Raw genomic sequence first — 15,628 nt, 5'->3', positions numbered from 1 at the left:
AGACAGAGACAGCGCCACCTGCTGGACACTTGACAAACGTTTGCAAATCTCGCGAGATTATCCGAATTTGCTCGGTGGACTGTGTTCCGACTTCACTTTCCCCACTCATATTAAGGCAGTACATTCCCTACTTGATAACACAGTTAAAACTAATCGAAATCTTTTAAGTTTGGAGTTTAAATGAAAGCTGTCATTCTAGCCGCCGGGTACGGAACCAGGCTCCAGAGGGATGTGGTGGCAGACAGCAGCGGGAGGTTCGCTCACCTGGCCGGGGTTGCCAAACCGTTGCTGCCAGTGGGAAGGTGTGCTCTAATATCACACTGGGTTCATGCTTTGACCTCCTCTGGATGTGTGGACGGCATCTATGTTGTTGTGAGTAAACAGTGCATTGAAGTGTATCCCTTCTTAAATACAGTGCAAGATTATCCACAAAGCTGATGTACTTTTATTTTGTGCATTTTAAAGTCATTATAGAGCAGGGAAATAATATGCACATACTTTAACTTATAAATAACTTATGTAAGTATTAGTTTGTAGTTGCATTACAAAATAGAATCAACATACAATGACTATGATGATGTAAAAAACGAAGCTTAACATTTTAGTAACACAGTTTATAAAGCATTATTTTCAACGTTGGAGGCAGATTTAGTGTATAGCATATTAACTAAAGATAAGGGAGTATGTTGCATAATAAAAACACAAGCGATATCAAAAATCTAGATAACTCTCTTATTAGTTTCACATGTTGCTCTACCTTCTTGAGGAAAGGCAGCTAAAACGTATTGGGAATTACAACAAGGTAGAAACATTATTAAATCAACTATACATATACTATACTATACATTTGACAAAATCTTTGATTATTATATTATTATTGTATGTTGAACATCTGCATAGTTCTTATGTGTTTTTTTAGTTACAGATCAGTGCCTAAAAAATAGATAGAAAACTGGAAATCTGTCACAGAATGAGCAGTCTGTGTTTAATATTGCTTTTATTGTTTTAGGAGTTTAAAATTCAGTCAAACTTAGCAATAGTTTGACCCATGACTGCAAGAAATTAACATATTTAAAGTTCAGTTTCGTCTGAACTTAGTCAGGGCTGAAATTCATCTCTTATAAATGTGAAAACCTGTTTGAGGCTGATGACATTCTCTCTCCCTTTAACTGTCTTCTCCTCCACAGACGAATGCTCTGTACTGCACTGCGTTTGAAGAGTGGGCTTCACATTTCACAAATGTGAAGATTCTCAGCGATCAGACAAGCAGCAATGATGTAAAATACAGTTTTTCTTCTTTTTGTTTAAACTTCTTTTATCGTTTGCATCAGTCAGAGTAAATCTGATAAAGCCTTTTACTTTCAACGATTGAACTTCTGATCAAAGCCTCCTTTCTTGTATCAACAGGACCGTCTTGGTGCTGTGGCCTGCCTTCAGCTTGCAGTAAAGCACTTCAAGATCGAGGACCATGTCGTCGTCATTGGGGGGTATGTTAGAGCTGCTAGGAACCACATCCTGCAGTTACATATATAAGAGTCTTCAACTTTAAAGCCTTTAAGCAGATCTCAGAGTTATACATACAAGCAGCATTTTTTAACATGTGCTGAATAAACTCTTCTTTTGTTTAATAAATACAACTCTCTCTGTCTGTGACAGTGACACCCTCTTCAAAGAAGACTTCAGCCTCAGCAAAATCAAAGAGAGATTTTCTAACCTCCAAGCAAAGTGTGAGGACAACTGCCTGGTTCTGTCTTATCAGTGCAAAGAGGAGGGTGAGTTCATCTTAAGGTACAGAACAAATGAACCCCATGAGTGTAAAACTGAAATGTTAAATGTGGCTGAGCCTTTTCAAAATCAAATCTGTGTTTGGACAGAAACTCGTAAATATGGGATATTGGAAGTAGACAGCGATCTTCGCATCCTGTGCATGAAGGAGAAACCTCTTCCTTCTGAGACAAAGTCAAGGAGAGCAGTAAGTTCAACATAATCAGTGTATAAATAAATGTCCATGAGTGTTAAAGAAAGCGGTGATTAATTCAAATTAAACCCATTGTGTTGAGGCGAATTAGACCATGAAGGGCTGCCTGAGTGTTGGTAATAGTTAATCATGGAACCTGGATCTGAGGTTATGATAGCAGGGTTCCCACTCTTTTCCAGAGATCATTTTCCAGGACATTTCCAGGACATTTTCATTGATGATCAAGCTGGTATGACAGTCTAAATTTAGTTTCTAATTTAGTTCCTAAATAGTCTAATATGTTCCTCTCAGTGGAAGTCTACATTGAAAGACATGTAGTGTATGGCTATCAATGAAATCATCTCTTACATACTTAAAAATTATGGCAAATTGATAATAGAATAATGCAACCCCAGCTGTACAGCACTTCACTTTATTAGTGCAACCAAGTAACAATGATGGGCAACATCTCAGCTTTCTCTTTTCTCAAAAAATATAAAATGAGCTAAGAAAAAAAAAAAAAGAGAAGAAAAAAAGAGCCTGCAAAGGAATCAGGAAGCTGCCTTACTGAAATAATTAAATAATAATAATGATCAGAGGATCAGTGCATTAATGACCTAAATAGAACTGAACGACAAAAATGGCCGCAAATGTTTCTCAACTCAACTCAAACTCAAAATATACCTGCTTAATCATGATATTCATCCTGCTAAGTGGTCGATATAAAACAACGTTTTAAATTTGAGTTACCGTAAACTCTGAAAAAATCGCACCGGTGTAAAGACGCACTCTGTATTTGAAGATCTCTCAGAGGTTTAAAAAAATGTAAACTGTCTTCCTGCATGGCGATGTCTATTATGATCAGCAATGTCTACAACGTGGAGTTTCTGTGCAGCTGTGTCACTCTTTTTGTTCCGTTTGTTTTTACTATTGGGATTTGGACTCCTACTAGCTATAGCAGGGGATCTCAAACTTTTTGGAGCCAGGGACCCCTTACAGGTGAGAAAATTGTCCAAGGCCCCCTCATAATTGTAACACAGATTAAGCACATTAGTGATGTGTCATGATCAAAAGCTGCGGCTCTGAGAGCCGATGCTTTATAGTGAATCAGGAGAGCTGGCTTGCATCTAGAGAGAGCGGGCTCCCAGTTTTTTCCTTTCGCTGCTTAGCTCTCACAGTGCTCAGCCCCAGCTCTGCTCACCAGAACTTTGTTTTGATTTGTCAGCATGGCGGCCATGCGGCCAATCATATGTGAGGATATAGGATTCAGGTGATGGAGGGGAGGCTGTGTATCCTGGCTTCATCTGTTCCTTCAGAGAGAGTCTTCTTGAAGACCGGGCAAATACTCACTAAGAGGAGAAATCAGATCAGACCATCCAAACTGAAGCATCTGATTTTTCTCAATGTCAACCTGAGGACATTAATAATGTTTGCTCCAGTTTGGTTCTGTTTGCATGAGTTTGGTTCTGGTTCTGTTTGCTTGAGTTTGGTTCTGGTTCGGTTCTGGTTCGGTACTGGTGCGGTACTGGTATGGTACTGGTATGGTTCTGGTTCGGTTCTGGTAGGGTTCTGTTCTGGTTCATTACTGGTACAGTTCTGGTTCGGTTTGCTTAAGTTTGGTTCTGGTTCTGTTTGCTTGAGTTCAGTTCTGGTTCGGTTCTTGTTTGGTTCTGTTCTGGTTCAGTTCTGGTTCGGTTCTGGTTCGGTCCTGGTACAGTTCGGTTCTGGTTCGGTTCTGGTACGGTTCTATTCTGGTTCAGTACTGGTATGGTACTGGTATGGTCTGGTTCGGTTCTGGTACGGTTCTGTTCTGTTCTGGTTCAGTACTGGTACAGTTCTGGTTCGGTTCTGGTTCGGTTTTCTAAAGTCTGGTTCTGGTTCTGTTTGCTTGAGTTCGGTTCTGGTTCTGGTTCGGTTCTTGTTCGGTTCTGTTCTGGTTCAGTTCTGGTTCGGTTCTGGTTCGGTCCTGGTACAGTTCGGTTCTGGTTCGGTTCTGTTCTGGTTCAGTACTGGTTCGGTTCTGGTTCGGTTCTGGTTCGGTTCTGGTTCGGTTCTGGTTCGGTTCTGGTTCGGTTCTGGTATGGTTTGCTAAAGTTTGGTTCTGGTTCTGTTTGCTTAAGTTTGGTTCTGGTTCGGTTCTTGTTCGGTTCTGTTCTGGTTTCAGTTCTGGTACGATTCTGGTTCGGTTCTGGTTTGTTTCTGGTTGGGTTTGCTTGAGTTTGGTTCTTGTTCTGTTTGCTTACGTTTAGTTCTGGTTCTAACCCTAACCCTAATCACAACCCTAACCCTAATCATAACCCTAACCCTAACCCTAAACCTACTCTCAACCCTAACCCTAATCCTAACCCTAACCCAAATCCTAACCCTAATCCTAACCCTAATCATAATCCCAACCCTAACCCTAACACTAACCCTAACCCTAACACTAACCCTAACCCTAATCCTTACACTAATCCTAACCCTAACCCAAATCACAACCCTAACCCTAACCCTAAACCTACTCTCAACCCTAACCCTAATCCTAATCCTAACCCAAATCCTAACCCTAATCCTAACCCTAATCATAATCCCAACCCTAACCCTAAACCTACTCTCAACCCTAACCCTAATCCTAACCCTAACCCTAATCCTAATCCTAACCCTAACACTAACCCTAACCCTAATCCTTACCCTAATCCTAACCCAAATCACAACCCTTACCCTAATACTAACCCTAACCCTAATCCTAACCCTAACCCTAATCATAACCTTAACCCTAATCACAACCTTAAACCTAACCCTAATCCTAACCCTAACCCTAATCCTAACTCGAACCCTAATCCTAACCCTAACCCTAACCCGAATCCTAACCCTTACCCTAACCCTAATCCTAACCCTAACCCTAATCCTTACCCGAACCCTAACCCTAATCTTAACCCTAATTTTAACCCTAATCCTAACCCTAACCATTATCCTAACCCTAATCCTAACCCTAACCCTAATCCTAACCCTAACCCTAATCATAACCTTAACCCTAATCACAACCCTAACCCTAACCCTAATCCTAGCCCTAACCCTAACCCGAACCCTAATCCTAACCCTAACCCTAACCCGAATCCTAAACCTAACCCTAACCCTAATCCTAACCCGAACCCTAACCCTAATCTTAACCCTAATCTTAACCCTAATCCCAACCCTAACCCTAACCACAACCCTAACCCTGATCTTAACCCTAATCTTAACCCTAATCCTAACCCTTACCCTAATCATAACCTTAACCCTAATCACAACCCTAATCCGAACCCTAATCCTAACCCTAACCCTAACCCCAACCCTAACCCTAAACCCTAATCCCAACCCTAACCCTAATCATAACCTTAACCCTTATTACAACCCTAAACCTAACCCTAATCCTAACCCTAAACCCTAATCACAACCCTAACCCTAACCCTAATCCTAACCCTAACCCTAACCCCAACCCTAACCCTAAACCCTAATCCCAACCCTAACCCTAATCATAACCTTAACCCTAATTACAACCCTAATCCTAACCCTAAACCCTAATCACACCCCTAACCCTAACCCTAATCCTAACCCTAACCCCAACCCTAACCCTAAACCCTAATCACAACCCTAACCCTAACCCTAACCCCAACCCTAACCCTAAACCCTAATCACAACCCTAATCCTAACCCTAACCCTAACCCTAATCACAATCCTAACCCTGGGATTAGGGTGTGAATGGTTTTGTAACAGAATAAATGCACCAAATTGGTCAATTATAAGTCTTCTCATAAAAACACCGTACGTAAAAGGGTTTTCAACACAAACCATTAGTTTTGCAAAGTTAAGGTAAAATATATGGCTACACAAGAGCCTAAATTAAGAGCCGTTCGGGAGTCGAAAGAGCCGGCTCTTCTTTGGGAGCCGAGTCAAAAGAGCCGGCTCTCTGAAAAGAGCCAAACTTCCCATCACTAAAGAACATGCTTACTACCATTTACACTCTTAGTTGCCCTTGGAACTATTTGTATTGTAAAACATATAAATGTAAATCCTTCAGACCTGTACCATAGTGATAAACAGATAACACTTCAATTTGAATCAAGTAAATACCACTTGTATCCTTTAAAACAGAGGGTCATTTCATTCCTTGTGGACTCAACATGACAGCATTTATACTTTTCAAGTAATTTATCTGAAACGCTTTCAGAAAATTAACAGGAGCAAGACTCACATATCCCTTCAGACACCAAATGGTATCAGAAGAATGGTGTATATGCTGTTTTTTAATGACACAGCACAATTTTATAATTTATTAGAAATTTATTCAAATTATTTCACAGACCCCCACGCTATGGTTCGCGGACCCCCAGAGGTCCCAGGACCCCACTTTGAGAACAACTGAGCTAGAGTACGGTAATTGAGTTCTCAGCCTGCAGAGAAAGTTGTGAGGCACAGACCCCCAAGCTCTCTGCCCGACTCCACTGGTCACACTATAACTTAAATATAAGACTCTTTGAATCAATAGAGCACTCTACAAGGTTAATGTACCATAAAACATAAACAATATACCCCCGTTTTCTGTGAATGCATGATTATGAAGTGAAGGAGAAAAGATGTGAAAAAAGTTGTGCAGTGTCGCTGTCTTTTCCAGCACAGTGTGCACTCAACTTTCAATGAATGGGGATGTGTTTTGTTAATCGGGTCAGGTCGCACGCAGCCATGTTGGAATAATTTTCCAGGACTATATGTGATTTTCCAGGACATTTGACTTTTTCTCCCATTTTCCAGGTGTTTTCCAGTACTGGAAAACTGGTCAACTGTTTTCCAGGTGTTCCAGGTTTTCCAAGACGCGTGGGAACCCTGTGATAGGCTACAAATCATGCTTCCCAATGAGCTGACAGTTGAACACAAGAAACAAGTTACATCGAGTTTAAATTTCCAGGCACGTTAATGATTTCCCCTTGTTTTTCAGTGTCCGTGTTTCTACGTGTTCTCTAAGAAAAGCCTTCCCCTGTTGGACACCTTCATGGAGGAAAAGAAGGTACGTGTAATATTTAAGAGTGAGTGTGAATTAAGTGTGTTTGTTTCGAATTTCACTTTCATTCTAAACATCTTGTTTTCCACAGGAGGCTCCTATTGAAGAGAAGGACGCTCCAGGTAACTTTGTGTCATGGCTGATTCCAAGGTAACGTGTGTGCGACCCCTCAGTGTCCTCCAGTGCAGAATCTGCTTTGTTACAGTATATTGATCATTGATGTAAAATAATGTTGACACTCTGCTAAAATAACAGGTTTTGAATTGCAATATTTATGTCCTATTAACTCTCTTTTTCTTCTCTTCTTTTCAGGAAGCCGGTTTACGTTCATGAGATTTGTGGGCGCTTTGACGTTGGAAACCTGCCCTCCTACATCGAGTGTGACCTTTACTTCAAAGAAAAACAAGATGTGGAGTCTTACATGGTGTAGACATAATTCAAAAGAACAAAATCACACGTTTAATTCATCATGTTGGGAAACATCCAAGATAAAAATCATCAAATGAATCATCGGTTAACTTGAAGAATGTGTCTGTGACAGAAAATCTATAAATATGCCTTTAAGTATTTCTTGTTTGTAATTTTACAACAGATATTTTCTATTAAACTGATTCTATTTTATTGTCTACTCCGTAAAGAGTCTGTTGCATTTGTCAGAGGCCTTTTCGTGTTTGTTCTCCATCTTTGCGATGCGGGAGCCGAACTGCATTGCTCTCTTTGGCAGGATGGCTGATTGGCCGAGACCGAGCTGCTTCGCCGTCAGCCTCAGGAGGAGTTTCTCCCCGACGCCTCGAGGAAGCGTCAGGTCTGCTTTCTCCCACACGGGCAGAGAGTTCAAGTAGTTCACAACATCCTCATCCAAGTAGGGGAACCTACAAAGACCAGAGCAGTGACTCATTATCTTGTATATACCACAAGTCAAGATGAAGATAAACTGCGTTATCAACATTTTGTCCCAGGATAAGGATGACATTAATGATATTTATGTGCAAATACAACCACAAAGTTTTGCAGTTTAATATTTGCCTCAGGTGTGCTTCTGAATGAGGAGAAGCTAGCAAACATTGATGCAAATTGTGCATCTTTTTTACTTTGCAGAGAGGACTTCTAAATATAAATGTAAAAATTTGCTCCATAGAACAACTTTGATGGAGTTCAACTGGTTGAAAAAGCTGATACTTCTGAGATATACTTAAAGAAACTCTTACAACAGACTTACCTTGCCTCTCTCCCATGGTCTGCGATCACTCGGTCGTCTCTGCCCAGATTCCTGGAAGGGATCCGATCTAGCTCCATGGCAAGTTCCTGGATCAGTCCCTCGAATCCAGATTTATTAAATCGGACTCTGTGTCTGGAGTAACCTGCAAGCTGCTCATCTGCTCCAATCCCTGTTAAAATCACCTACAGGACGAAGAAGCAACAGGAAGAACTATTTGTCATGGCAGTTCTAAAACATTTAAGAAAGTTGTTTTTTAATATTATCGGAAGCATTTTGGAAACATTTATTTAACAATAATTATGAGTCTACTGTTTACTTCTTCAAATCTATAAATTAAAAATCTGATCTTAACATCCTTTGTTCCTGGAAGTTTGCACCTCACCTTTGCTGCTGATGTGAAGGGCCTCTGCTCTCCCTCCTCTGCGATGAAGCCTTTCCCTCTGGCTGCGAACCACACAGCACATCCGATACTGTCATCCAGCACCGTGTCCAGTGGATGCACCAGATGACGAACACGCTCCTGCCGCTTCTCCTGCAGCTCCTCCTGCGTTACGTTGACTTCAACAAAGTTCCACCTTCTTTCAGGATTCAAGTCTTGCAGTTCCTTGAGACCAGCTCTTCCTGTGATCCTGTCTGGGACATCAAAAGGATTGTGAACCTGGCTGTCAGCTCCAGGTTTCTCATCTGTCGGTTTATTTTTGTCCTTTTTAGGTTTCTTTGTAGACTCTTTCTGCCTCTTTGGCTCCAGTTGTTTGAAGGCTACATTGAGGAGGTCTATGGGTTGAAGAGCAGGGATATGACGGTCAGCTAACACAGCTAGAATCATTGAGTCAATACCTCCTGAGAAAAGTACAGCCACATTAGCCTGCTCGTCAGAAGGAGGGTTATCGTCCTGCATCCTGAAAGGCAGAGACTGAACACGTCGTCTCACTGCCTCACTGAGAACATCGATAAGACGATTCACTTCATTGTTTTTCTCTTTGGTTGCAAGGAGCTGCTCCAGATCGTTGGAGCATGAGTCTGGATGAACTTCTTCTGTATTTATTGACTCTGGGATGGATGTATTGAGAGGACATACAGGTGAGGGCAGCACCTGGTCTTCTGGGTTCATCACAGCTCTGCAACCGCTCGGCACAGACTTCAAAACAGCTTCACTGCAGCCTGAGATGAGATCAACGAGCCCACGAGCCCACGGGAAAACCTCAATCTTCATAGGACCAGCTTCTGTGGCTGCTTTCAGATCAATCCTGTACACACCAACTGCTGGGACTTCTTTCCAAGCAGACTGATCAGGTCCAGAACTGCAGGCTGCCACTGAAGTCAGAGTCAAGGCGTTTAAGTCTGCATCAAATCTCCACATCAAACTCCTCCGACCAAAGAAGTCTCTGCCGAACCAGAGGCAGTCTGCAGACTTCTGGAGGTACATAAACCCCCATGGTCCACGTATAGAGGACAGAATGGATAGAATCTCTAAAGAGCTGTTGCAGGAGGAAAGACGCTGAGAGACCACAGCGGTGTCATTGTCTTCTGGCGCCACAGGGACGCCTCCAAAAATCTCCCCATTCCACAAAAGGACATTTCCGGCATCGTCCTGAACCGGCTGAGGAGTGAGGAGACCTCTCATGTGAAGAACATGGGCAGAGAACAAACACTGATAACCTGGATTCGTATCTCCAACTGTGAGATCCTGACTGAAGTTGGGTCCTCTTCTCTTCAAATGTTCATGAACCGTTTCGTCCCACTCAATCTGAGCGGGGGAAACACTTAGCAGACAAAATATGCCGCACATTATTGCGGAGACAAGCCGAGCCGTGAAGTCTCACATATCCTGTAGCTCCTTCTTCATGTAGTCCAGTTCCTCTGGAGACAGAAAAAAAAAAGTTGATCCACAACATGCTGAAGAATATAAGAGCCAGGTATAAAAATATGAGGGCAATCTTTTATTTTGTACTTTGAGAATTAAGTTGAAATGTCATGTTTAAGAAAAATAAATCAGAGAGTTGCATTTTTGAATTTTAACTTTATTCCTACAAGCCAGATAAAACTCTACTTGTGCATGTTAAGAATAAGAGTTCAAAACAGTAATTCCATTTATCAAAACACAGGAAGATATTTTTTAATCAGAGAAGGAAGATTTATTTTTGTGACCTGTCAAAACTTTGCTTAAGTGAAATGTTCATTTTCAAAAGTCTTACTCTATTTTCAAAATGCTTTGTTATGTTCTATCTCTGTCACATGCAGTGAAAGTTCAACTTTATGCTTACCAATTTCACATTTCTCTCCACTTTATAACATTTTAACCACATTTAATTTTATACCTGGCCCTAAAATTATTTAAAGATTACACAACGCATGATTCTTTTCTATTTGTACAGCCTAATTTATTGATCTAGTAAAATAACGTTTATTTTTGGAAGTTTTCAGTTCTGAACTTACGTTTGCTTGAGCTCAGTGTCTGACCTCTGTCTGCTAGGAAGAATATGTTGCTGTTCCTCTGCTGGATGTAGACTTTCTGAGGGGACATACAGATAAATATGAAGATCAAAACACGTTCTTTATTCACTTCACTTACATCTCTCTTCATATTTAACAGGGCAAAATCACAATCCAATGAATAAAAGTCAGTTTTATGTACATCTGGAGGTACCTCAACTCTCTACTCACTCTGTTTTTCCTCAGATTTGAAAGCTCGTCCACCACAACCTTCTGCTCCTTGATCTGTGAACATGATAGCGGTACACTGTTTTAGACATATGACTGACGGGATAAAACAAATTATTCAGGCAACAAAACAATGTCCCAAGTTTCTTTATATTCCTGAGTCTGATAATAACAGTCACATGATTCAGAAACGCTGCATGTTCATATTTGTATCAGCTAACAGCATTAAAGTTACCTTTCTGTTCAGCTCCTCCTTCACTGTAGATTGTTCTTCAAAGTTGTCGTTGTTATCTTGGCATTTCGAAGACATGTTGGCCAAAGAGAAGTCCTCAAACGCAGATCACAGGTTCTTTTTAGGTGACAGAAGTTGGCAGACGCTCACATGCCATGCAATTCTTACAGCTCTTCCGGGTGCGGAGTCGTCGAACTGTCGAGATTGGCAGTATCGCCCCCTGGAGGTGGGCGAGTGAAGCGCAATGCATTTTAATTTGTTTTAGTCCATCGGAATTAACGGGAATTTATGGGAATAAACGAGAATAAAACAGGAATTTACTAAATTGAAGGTTGGCTCTTAATAGGGAACTTAAATATAGTTGGGGGAAATATATTTTAGCACAATCCTGACAGATTACAGTTGAGTAGTAAGTACAGTTGAATATCTATGCTATTCCTTAATCACATGCACATAGCACACTGCTGGGCTATTGAGACCACGCCCTCTACATACACTGTGCATTTCACCATCACATGCACAGATGATTTCTAGAATCCTGCAGAGGCTTGAGAAGCTTGAGGGAAGAGGCTTCTTCATTTGCATGTTGAATGAGACTTTTTTGGAGGGAGAGCGGCTCTTGTCATTTAACCTGTTGAATGGGACTTTGTTGAGATTGCATTTTTGATTGTTCATCCATCCAAAACAGTAATTGTGCGGTGTAAATGAGATCTTGTTGTCTCTGATAAGATAGCCAAAAATATTGGATCATTTTATTCAAACGATTTTCTCACAGTTCTCTGAATATCTTTTTTAAAAGACACCCTATGATTTAAGGTTTAGGTTATTTCAGAGAATACATTTGCTTGTTGCATTGCAAATGAAACAAAGTCAACACAGAACATATCACAGTTTTCATTTATCACATCTGTTTTTAATTTTTGTCTGTTTTTGACCTTTGAAACAACACTGAGCTGTTTCCCAAGCTGTTGCAACCTCAGGTTTGTCTGAGGCCTGAATATCTCAAAATGCCTTCATGAAACCCAGTTATATGAATGTCTTAAATATGCATTGTAAGTGAGCAAATCAGTATAATTTGGGAAATTTTTCCAAACCATCCCTGTAATGAAAATTGCAAGCCCCATTGAGTTTAGGGCTCATGACAGGTCAAGATATTCCACTTAAAAACAGTGTTTAGCAGAGGTACCATATTGGTGTCAAGTGAAGCACACCCAACTTTGCAGTTAATTTATTACCTCAGCATGATAGAATAAAAAATCTTGGCTTTAGGTTCTTCATCTACATGTCAAATCATCTTCAGCATAGCATCATGTTGGTTTTGTAAATCATGTTCCAGTTATAGAATGATGATTAGAAATCAGGGCATGGCTTCCTGTGATCACAAAGCCGTTATCACTGCAAACTGTCAACCAAGACAGCGTCATAAAGTAGAACTGTTGTGGTGTCTCCTCCTGCTGGCTGTTAGAAATAATGCAGGTGTAATGCACGTCAGGAGTGGCCTCATTACGGAGACTGAGATGAAAGTCTCTGATCTTTTTTACTTTGGAACCATTACATTAAAGAAATGTGTTAGAAGACCTGAGATTTAACTGACCCTGCAGAGGTCAACATCTGTTGAAGAGAAATTACCGACATAGATGACACAATTGTTGATCTTGCTCCATCTGGGTGTCGAGTAACCTTCAAACCTGCAAACACACCTGTCTGGGGGCTCACGTTGGTTTAATCCCAATGTGCTGCCATGTTGTATTGATATATTGATTTGAACCAGCAGTCAGGTGTTTACCGCTTCATTCCCTGGAAACACGGGCTGTCATTTTTGGAAAGGTGGTCAGGTTGTCACAACCGTGCAATGACCTTAGATGTTTATCGTTCTCTGTCGGGCACACATCCAAATCTCAGATCTCAGGTGGAGGATTTCTGCAACAATGAGACCACACTGTTAAAAGTCACCCACTGTTATGATCCAAAAATGGGTGGAGGTGATAATTATAATCATTGTTTTTAGTGCTTCTTGGTCACTGGGATGTTTTGTAATCCTACTGTGTCCAGCGTCATAAGATCTTGGGACACCTCAAGAGCCCCTCCTCTGTTATTCAGGCTATATGTCCATGAAATTGCTGAGCCAATAGAGCTGCACTATAATACCTTTTATCTCTGTTGCAACAAGGTCTTAAAGATCAGCACACAAGAGAACAGAATCCCTGCATGAAGAATAGATGAATAATCGGATCCAGCCTCAGGTGCACGGCTCTTCAGGTAAGATTTCATGGAGTCTTTCTCTTCTTTGGCTGTGGCCTCTGAATGTTGGGCCACATGAGGTAAGTCATTCTCATATTTTTGTACTGGAAGTCCAAATTTAGCCCACGTAAACACTTCTTGTTGTTGCCTGACTGAAAAGGGATTCCATCTGGGGCAGACATACCTGCAGGTCACATGGCCACAAAATGACACAGCAGCCGTCTGACCGCTGATGACAGGTACCTGGTTGACACAGTGGCCCACTAATAGTGCGGCTGGTAATCTGTTTGTACCGGCTCAATGTGTGCAGACTTTCAAATGGCTGAGAGCTCTCTGTGATCCTTGAATAGATCACAAAGGGACAGAAGTGCCTTTTGTCAACACTGGGATCATGAAAAGACGTGCTCACGCTCCTTGTTGATGTCAGTTTTGCTCACTCATATGATGAGACGGCACAGTGGCCTACATGTTGTGCTTGGTCAGAAAGTCACTATTAACATCTGTATGTGTAAAAATAATACAATGGAGATTTATAAGGAGCCATGCAGCACTGAGGTTTGGCCTTACAGTCATAGTTCCATAGGCTAAATCATGCATCTTATATAGCTAGGTGAGTCAAAGGGAGGTCTTGCCAAGAATAATAGCAACACAAAGTTTCAAAAATAAAGAATTACACTCATCACATTAAAAGTGATCAACTAAATCATTTCGATACTGATTCAAGAAGTTTCACCAAGGATTTAAAAACATTCAGGCTAACTAAAAGATGCAATTCAAAATCAATCTGCAGATTGTTCCAGACAAAAGGTGCACAAAACCTAAAAGTTATTTTCCCAACTCAGTTCAGACTTTTAGAGAGATGAGTTGCACAATACAATACTGCACTAGTGTCATGGTGATTATGTGATATCTTCTTTACATAATTCCACAAGTGTTGAACAAGGGTTAAGCTAAACAAAAAAAAGACAATAAAAGAGATACATTTTTTTAAAAACTTTGTTTATTGATTTTCACAGAGAAAAACAATCACATCCAAAATTAGAGGTTGGTACATTTTCCTTTTTTTTTTTTTTTTTTACAAAAAAAACAACAAATAACCCCCGACCCTGACACATACTCTCTCCAGATTAACTAAATAGAACTCTAAAAATGGAGCACATAAGACAAACAGCAAGAATAATAAAAATAAACAGATGAAATCAATAATTTAAACAAAGTAAGACATACCATGACCATACCAACAGACTGAGCATCACGCTCAGTCTAAAAACACACAGCAAGCTGAGCTATCAACATAAGATAAAAAAAGGATCCCAGATTTATTTTTAAAGATAATGAGTGTTGCCACTCAGGGTCAGCCTAATCTTTTCAAGTTTAAGAAAATACAACTCCATTCCTACCTACCCATTCCAGCTCGAATGAGTAGGTGGGACAAAGGACTTCCAATTCAACAATATCAGCCTTCTGGCCAACAGAAGGCTAACATGACCTTCTTGGCTGGAGAAAGAACCGATAGAGGAGACACACCAAACAGATAGAGGAGACACACCAAACAAAATAATACAGAGCTACATTGACTCAACAGGAAGCCCATGGACCCTCATCGACACTCCTTTGCACACTAACCCTGCATTCTCAACAGGATAGATTAAAATTACTGTGCATTATCTGAGAATTTAGAGAGGCAGACATTGCTAAAACCTTAAAGCTATTGAAATGTTGCAAAATAAGCTTATAGGCCTTTCTATCTATACTTAAATGAGTGCATAAATCCACCTTCATGTCTGGACACAAAATCAATACACCTGCCAGCAAATACTTCTGTAATCTGAGATTAGATTTCACAGAATTTCGTAATAGCACAGGTTGTAGTAATTACAGTGTGGTTGCAAGGAAAATGCTTAAAACAACCACAACTTCTTAATACCTCATTGTGTGTTGGTGGCATGTTAAGACTGTGAACCAGAACCACAGAAACTGTGCCAATTGAAAGTCAGTCGGGATCCATTTTTGTGGTGGACATACAAATTATGTAGCATGAAGGGCAGAAGAGTCGTTTGTGAGGGTGGTTATGTGTGATGGACTTTCCCCTTAGATGTTTGAGCACTGTTTGAGCGAGAAAGTCAGTGTGGACTTATTTACTTTTCCTAACATTAGCTAACATTACAGTTAGCATGGATTTAAGTTCTTCTGATCACATCAGGTAGTATCAGTGATGCCTATTGGTTGTGGAAAGTATTTATGAAGCACTATGATGGTAGTTGCCATAATGGAAATGCTGATTCCAATTTAAATTTGGCT

At 40.6% G+C, this 15,628-nt stretch overlaps 3 protein-coding genes across 3 annotated transcripts; 1 reads left to right on the top strand and 2 right to left on the bottom strand.

Moving 5' to 3' along the window:
• Positions 1 to 15: 15 nt before the first annotated feature.
• Positions 16 to 7,605, top strand: zgc:136439 (uncharacterized protein LOC678627 homolog). Its single transcript, XM_034694417.1, has 8 exons — positions 16 to 372; positions 1,188 to 1,277; positions 1,408 to 1,487; positions 1,657 to 1,772; positions 1,875 to 1,972; positions 6,912 to 6,980; positions 7,066 to 7,124; positions 7,287 to 7,605. The coding sequence occupies exons 1-8, from the start codon at positions 181 to 183 to the stop codon at positions 7,402 to 7,404; spliced, it is 822 nt and encodes a 273-aa protein (XP_034550308.1). The 5' UTR covers positions 16 to 180; the 3' UTR covers positions 7,405 to 7,605.
• Positions 7,397 to 11,514, bottom strand: asnsd1 (asparagine synthetase domain containing 1). The gene is made up of 6 exons (XM_034694416.1): positions 11,090 to 11,514; positions 10,858 to 10,911; positions 10,630 to 10,705; positions 8,576 to 10,053; positions 8,194 to 8,375; positions 7,397 to 7,846 (listed from the first exon to the last, which is right to left on the bottom strand). Exons 4-6 carry the CDS (start codon positions 9,980 to 9,982, stop codon positions 7,600 to 7,602), a joined length of 1,836 nt encoding a protein of 611 aa, XP_034550307.1. The 5' UTR covers positions 9,983 to 10,053; positions 10,630 to 10,705; positions 10,858 to 10,911; positions 11,090 to 11,514; the 3' UTR covers positions 7,397 to 7,599.
• LOC117820599 (ASNSD1 upstream open reading frame protein-like) lies at positions 9,941 to 11,206 on the bottom strand. Its single transcript, XM_034694418.1, has 4 exons — positions 11,090 to 11,206; positions 10,858 to 10,911; positions 10,630 to 10,705; positions 9,941 to 10,053 (listed from the first exon to the last, which is right to left on the bottom strand). Exons 1-4 carry the CDS (start codon positions 11,162 to 11,164, stop codon positions 10,013 to 10,015), a joined length of 246 nt encoding a protein of 81 aa, XP_034550309.1. The 5' UTR covers positions 11,165 to 11,206; the 3' UTR covers positions 9,941 to 10,012.
• Positions 11,515 to 15,628: the final 4,114 nt, after the last annotated feature.

Source organism: Notolabrus celidotus, chromosome 10 (genome assembly GCF_009762535.1).
Source record: "Notolabrus celidotus isolate fNotCel1 chromosome 10, fNotCel1.pri, whole genome shotgun sequence".
NCBI classification, from domain to species: domain Eukaryota; kingdom Metazoa; phylum Chordata; class Actinopteri; order Labriformes; family Labridae; genus Notolabrus; species Notolabrus celidotus.
The sequence above is the reverse complement of the archived record's forward strand: the minus strand, read 5'-3'. Positions and strand labels throughout refer to the sequence as shown.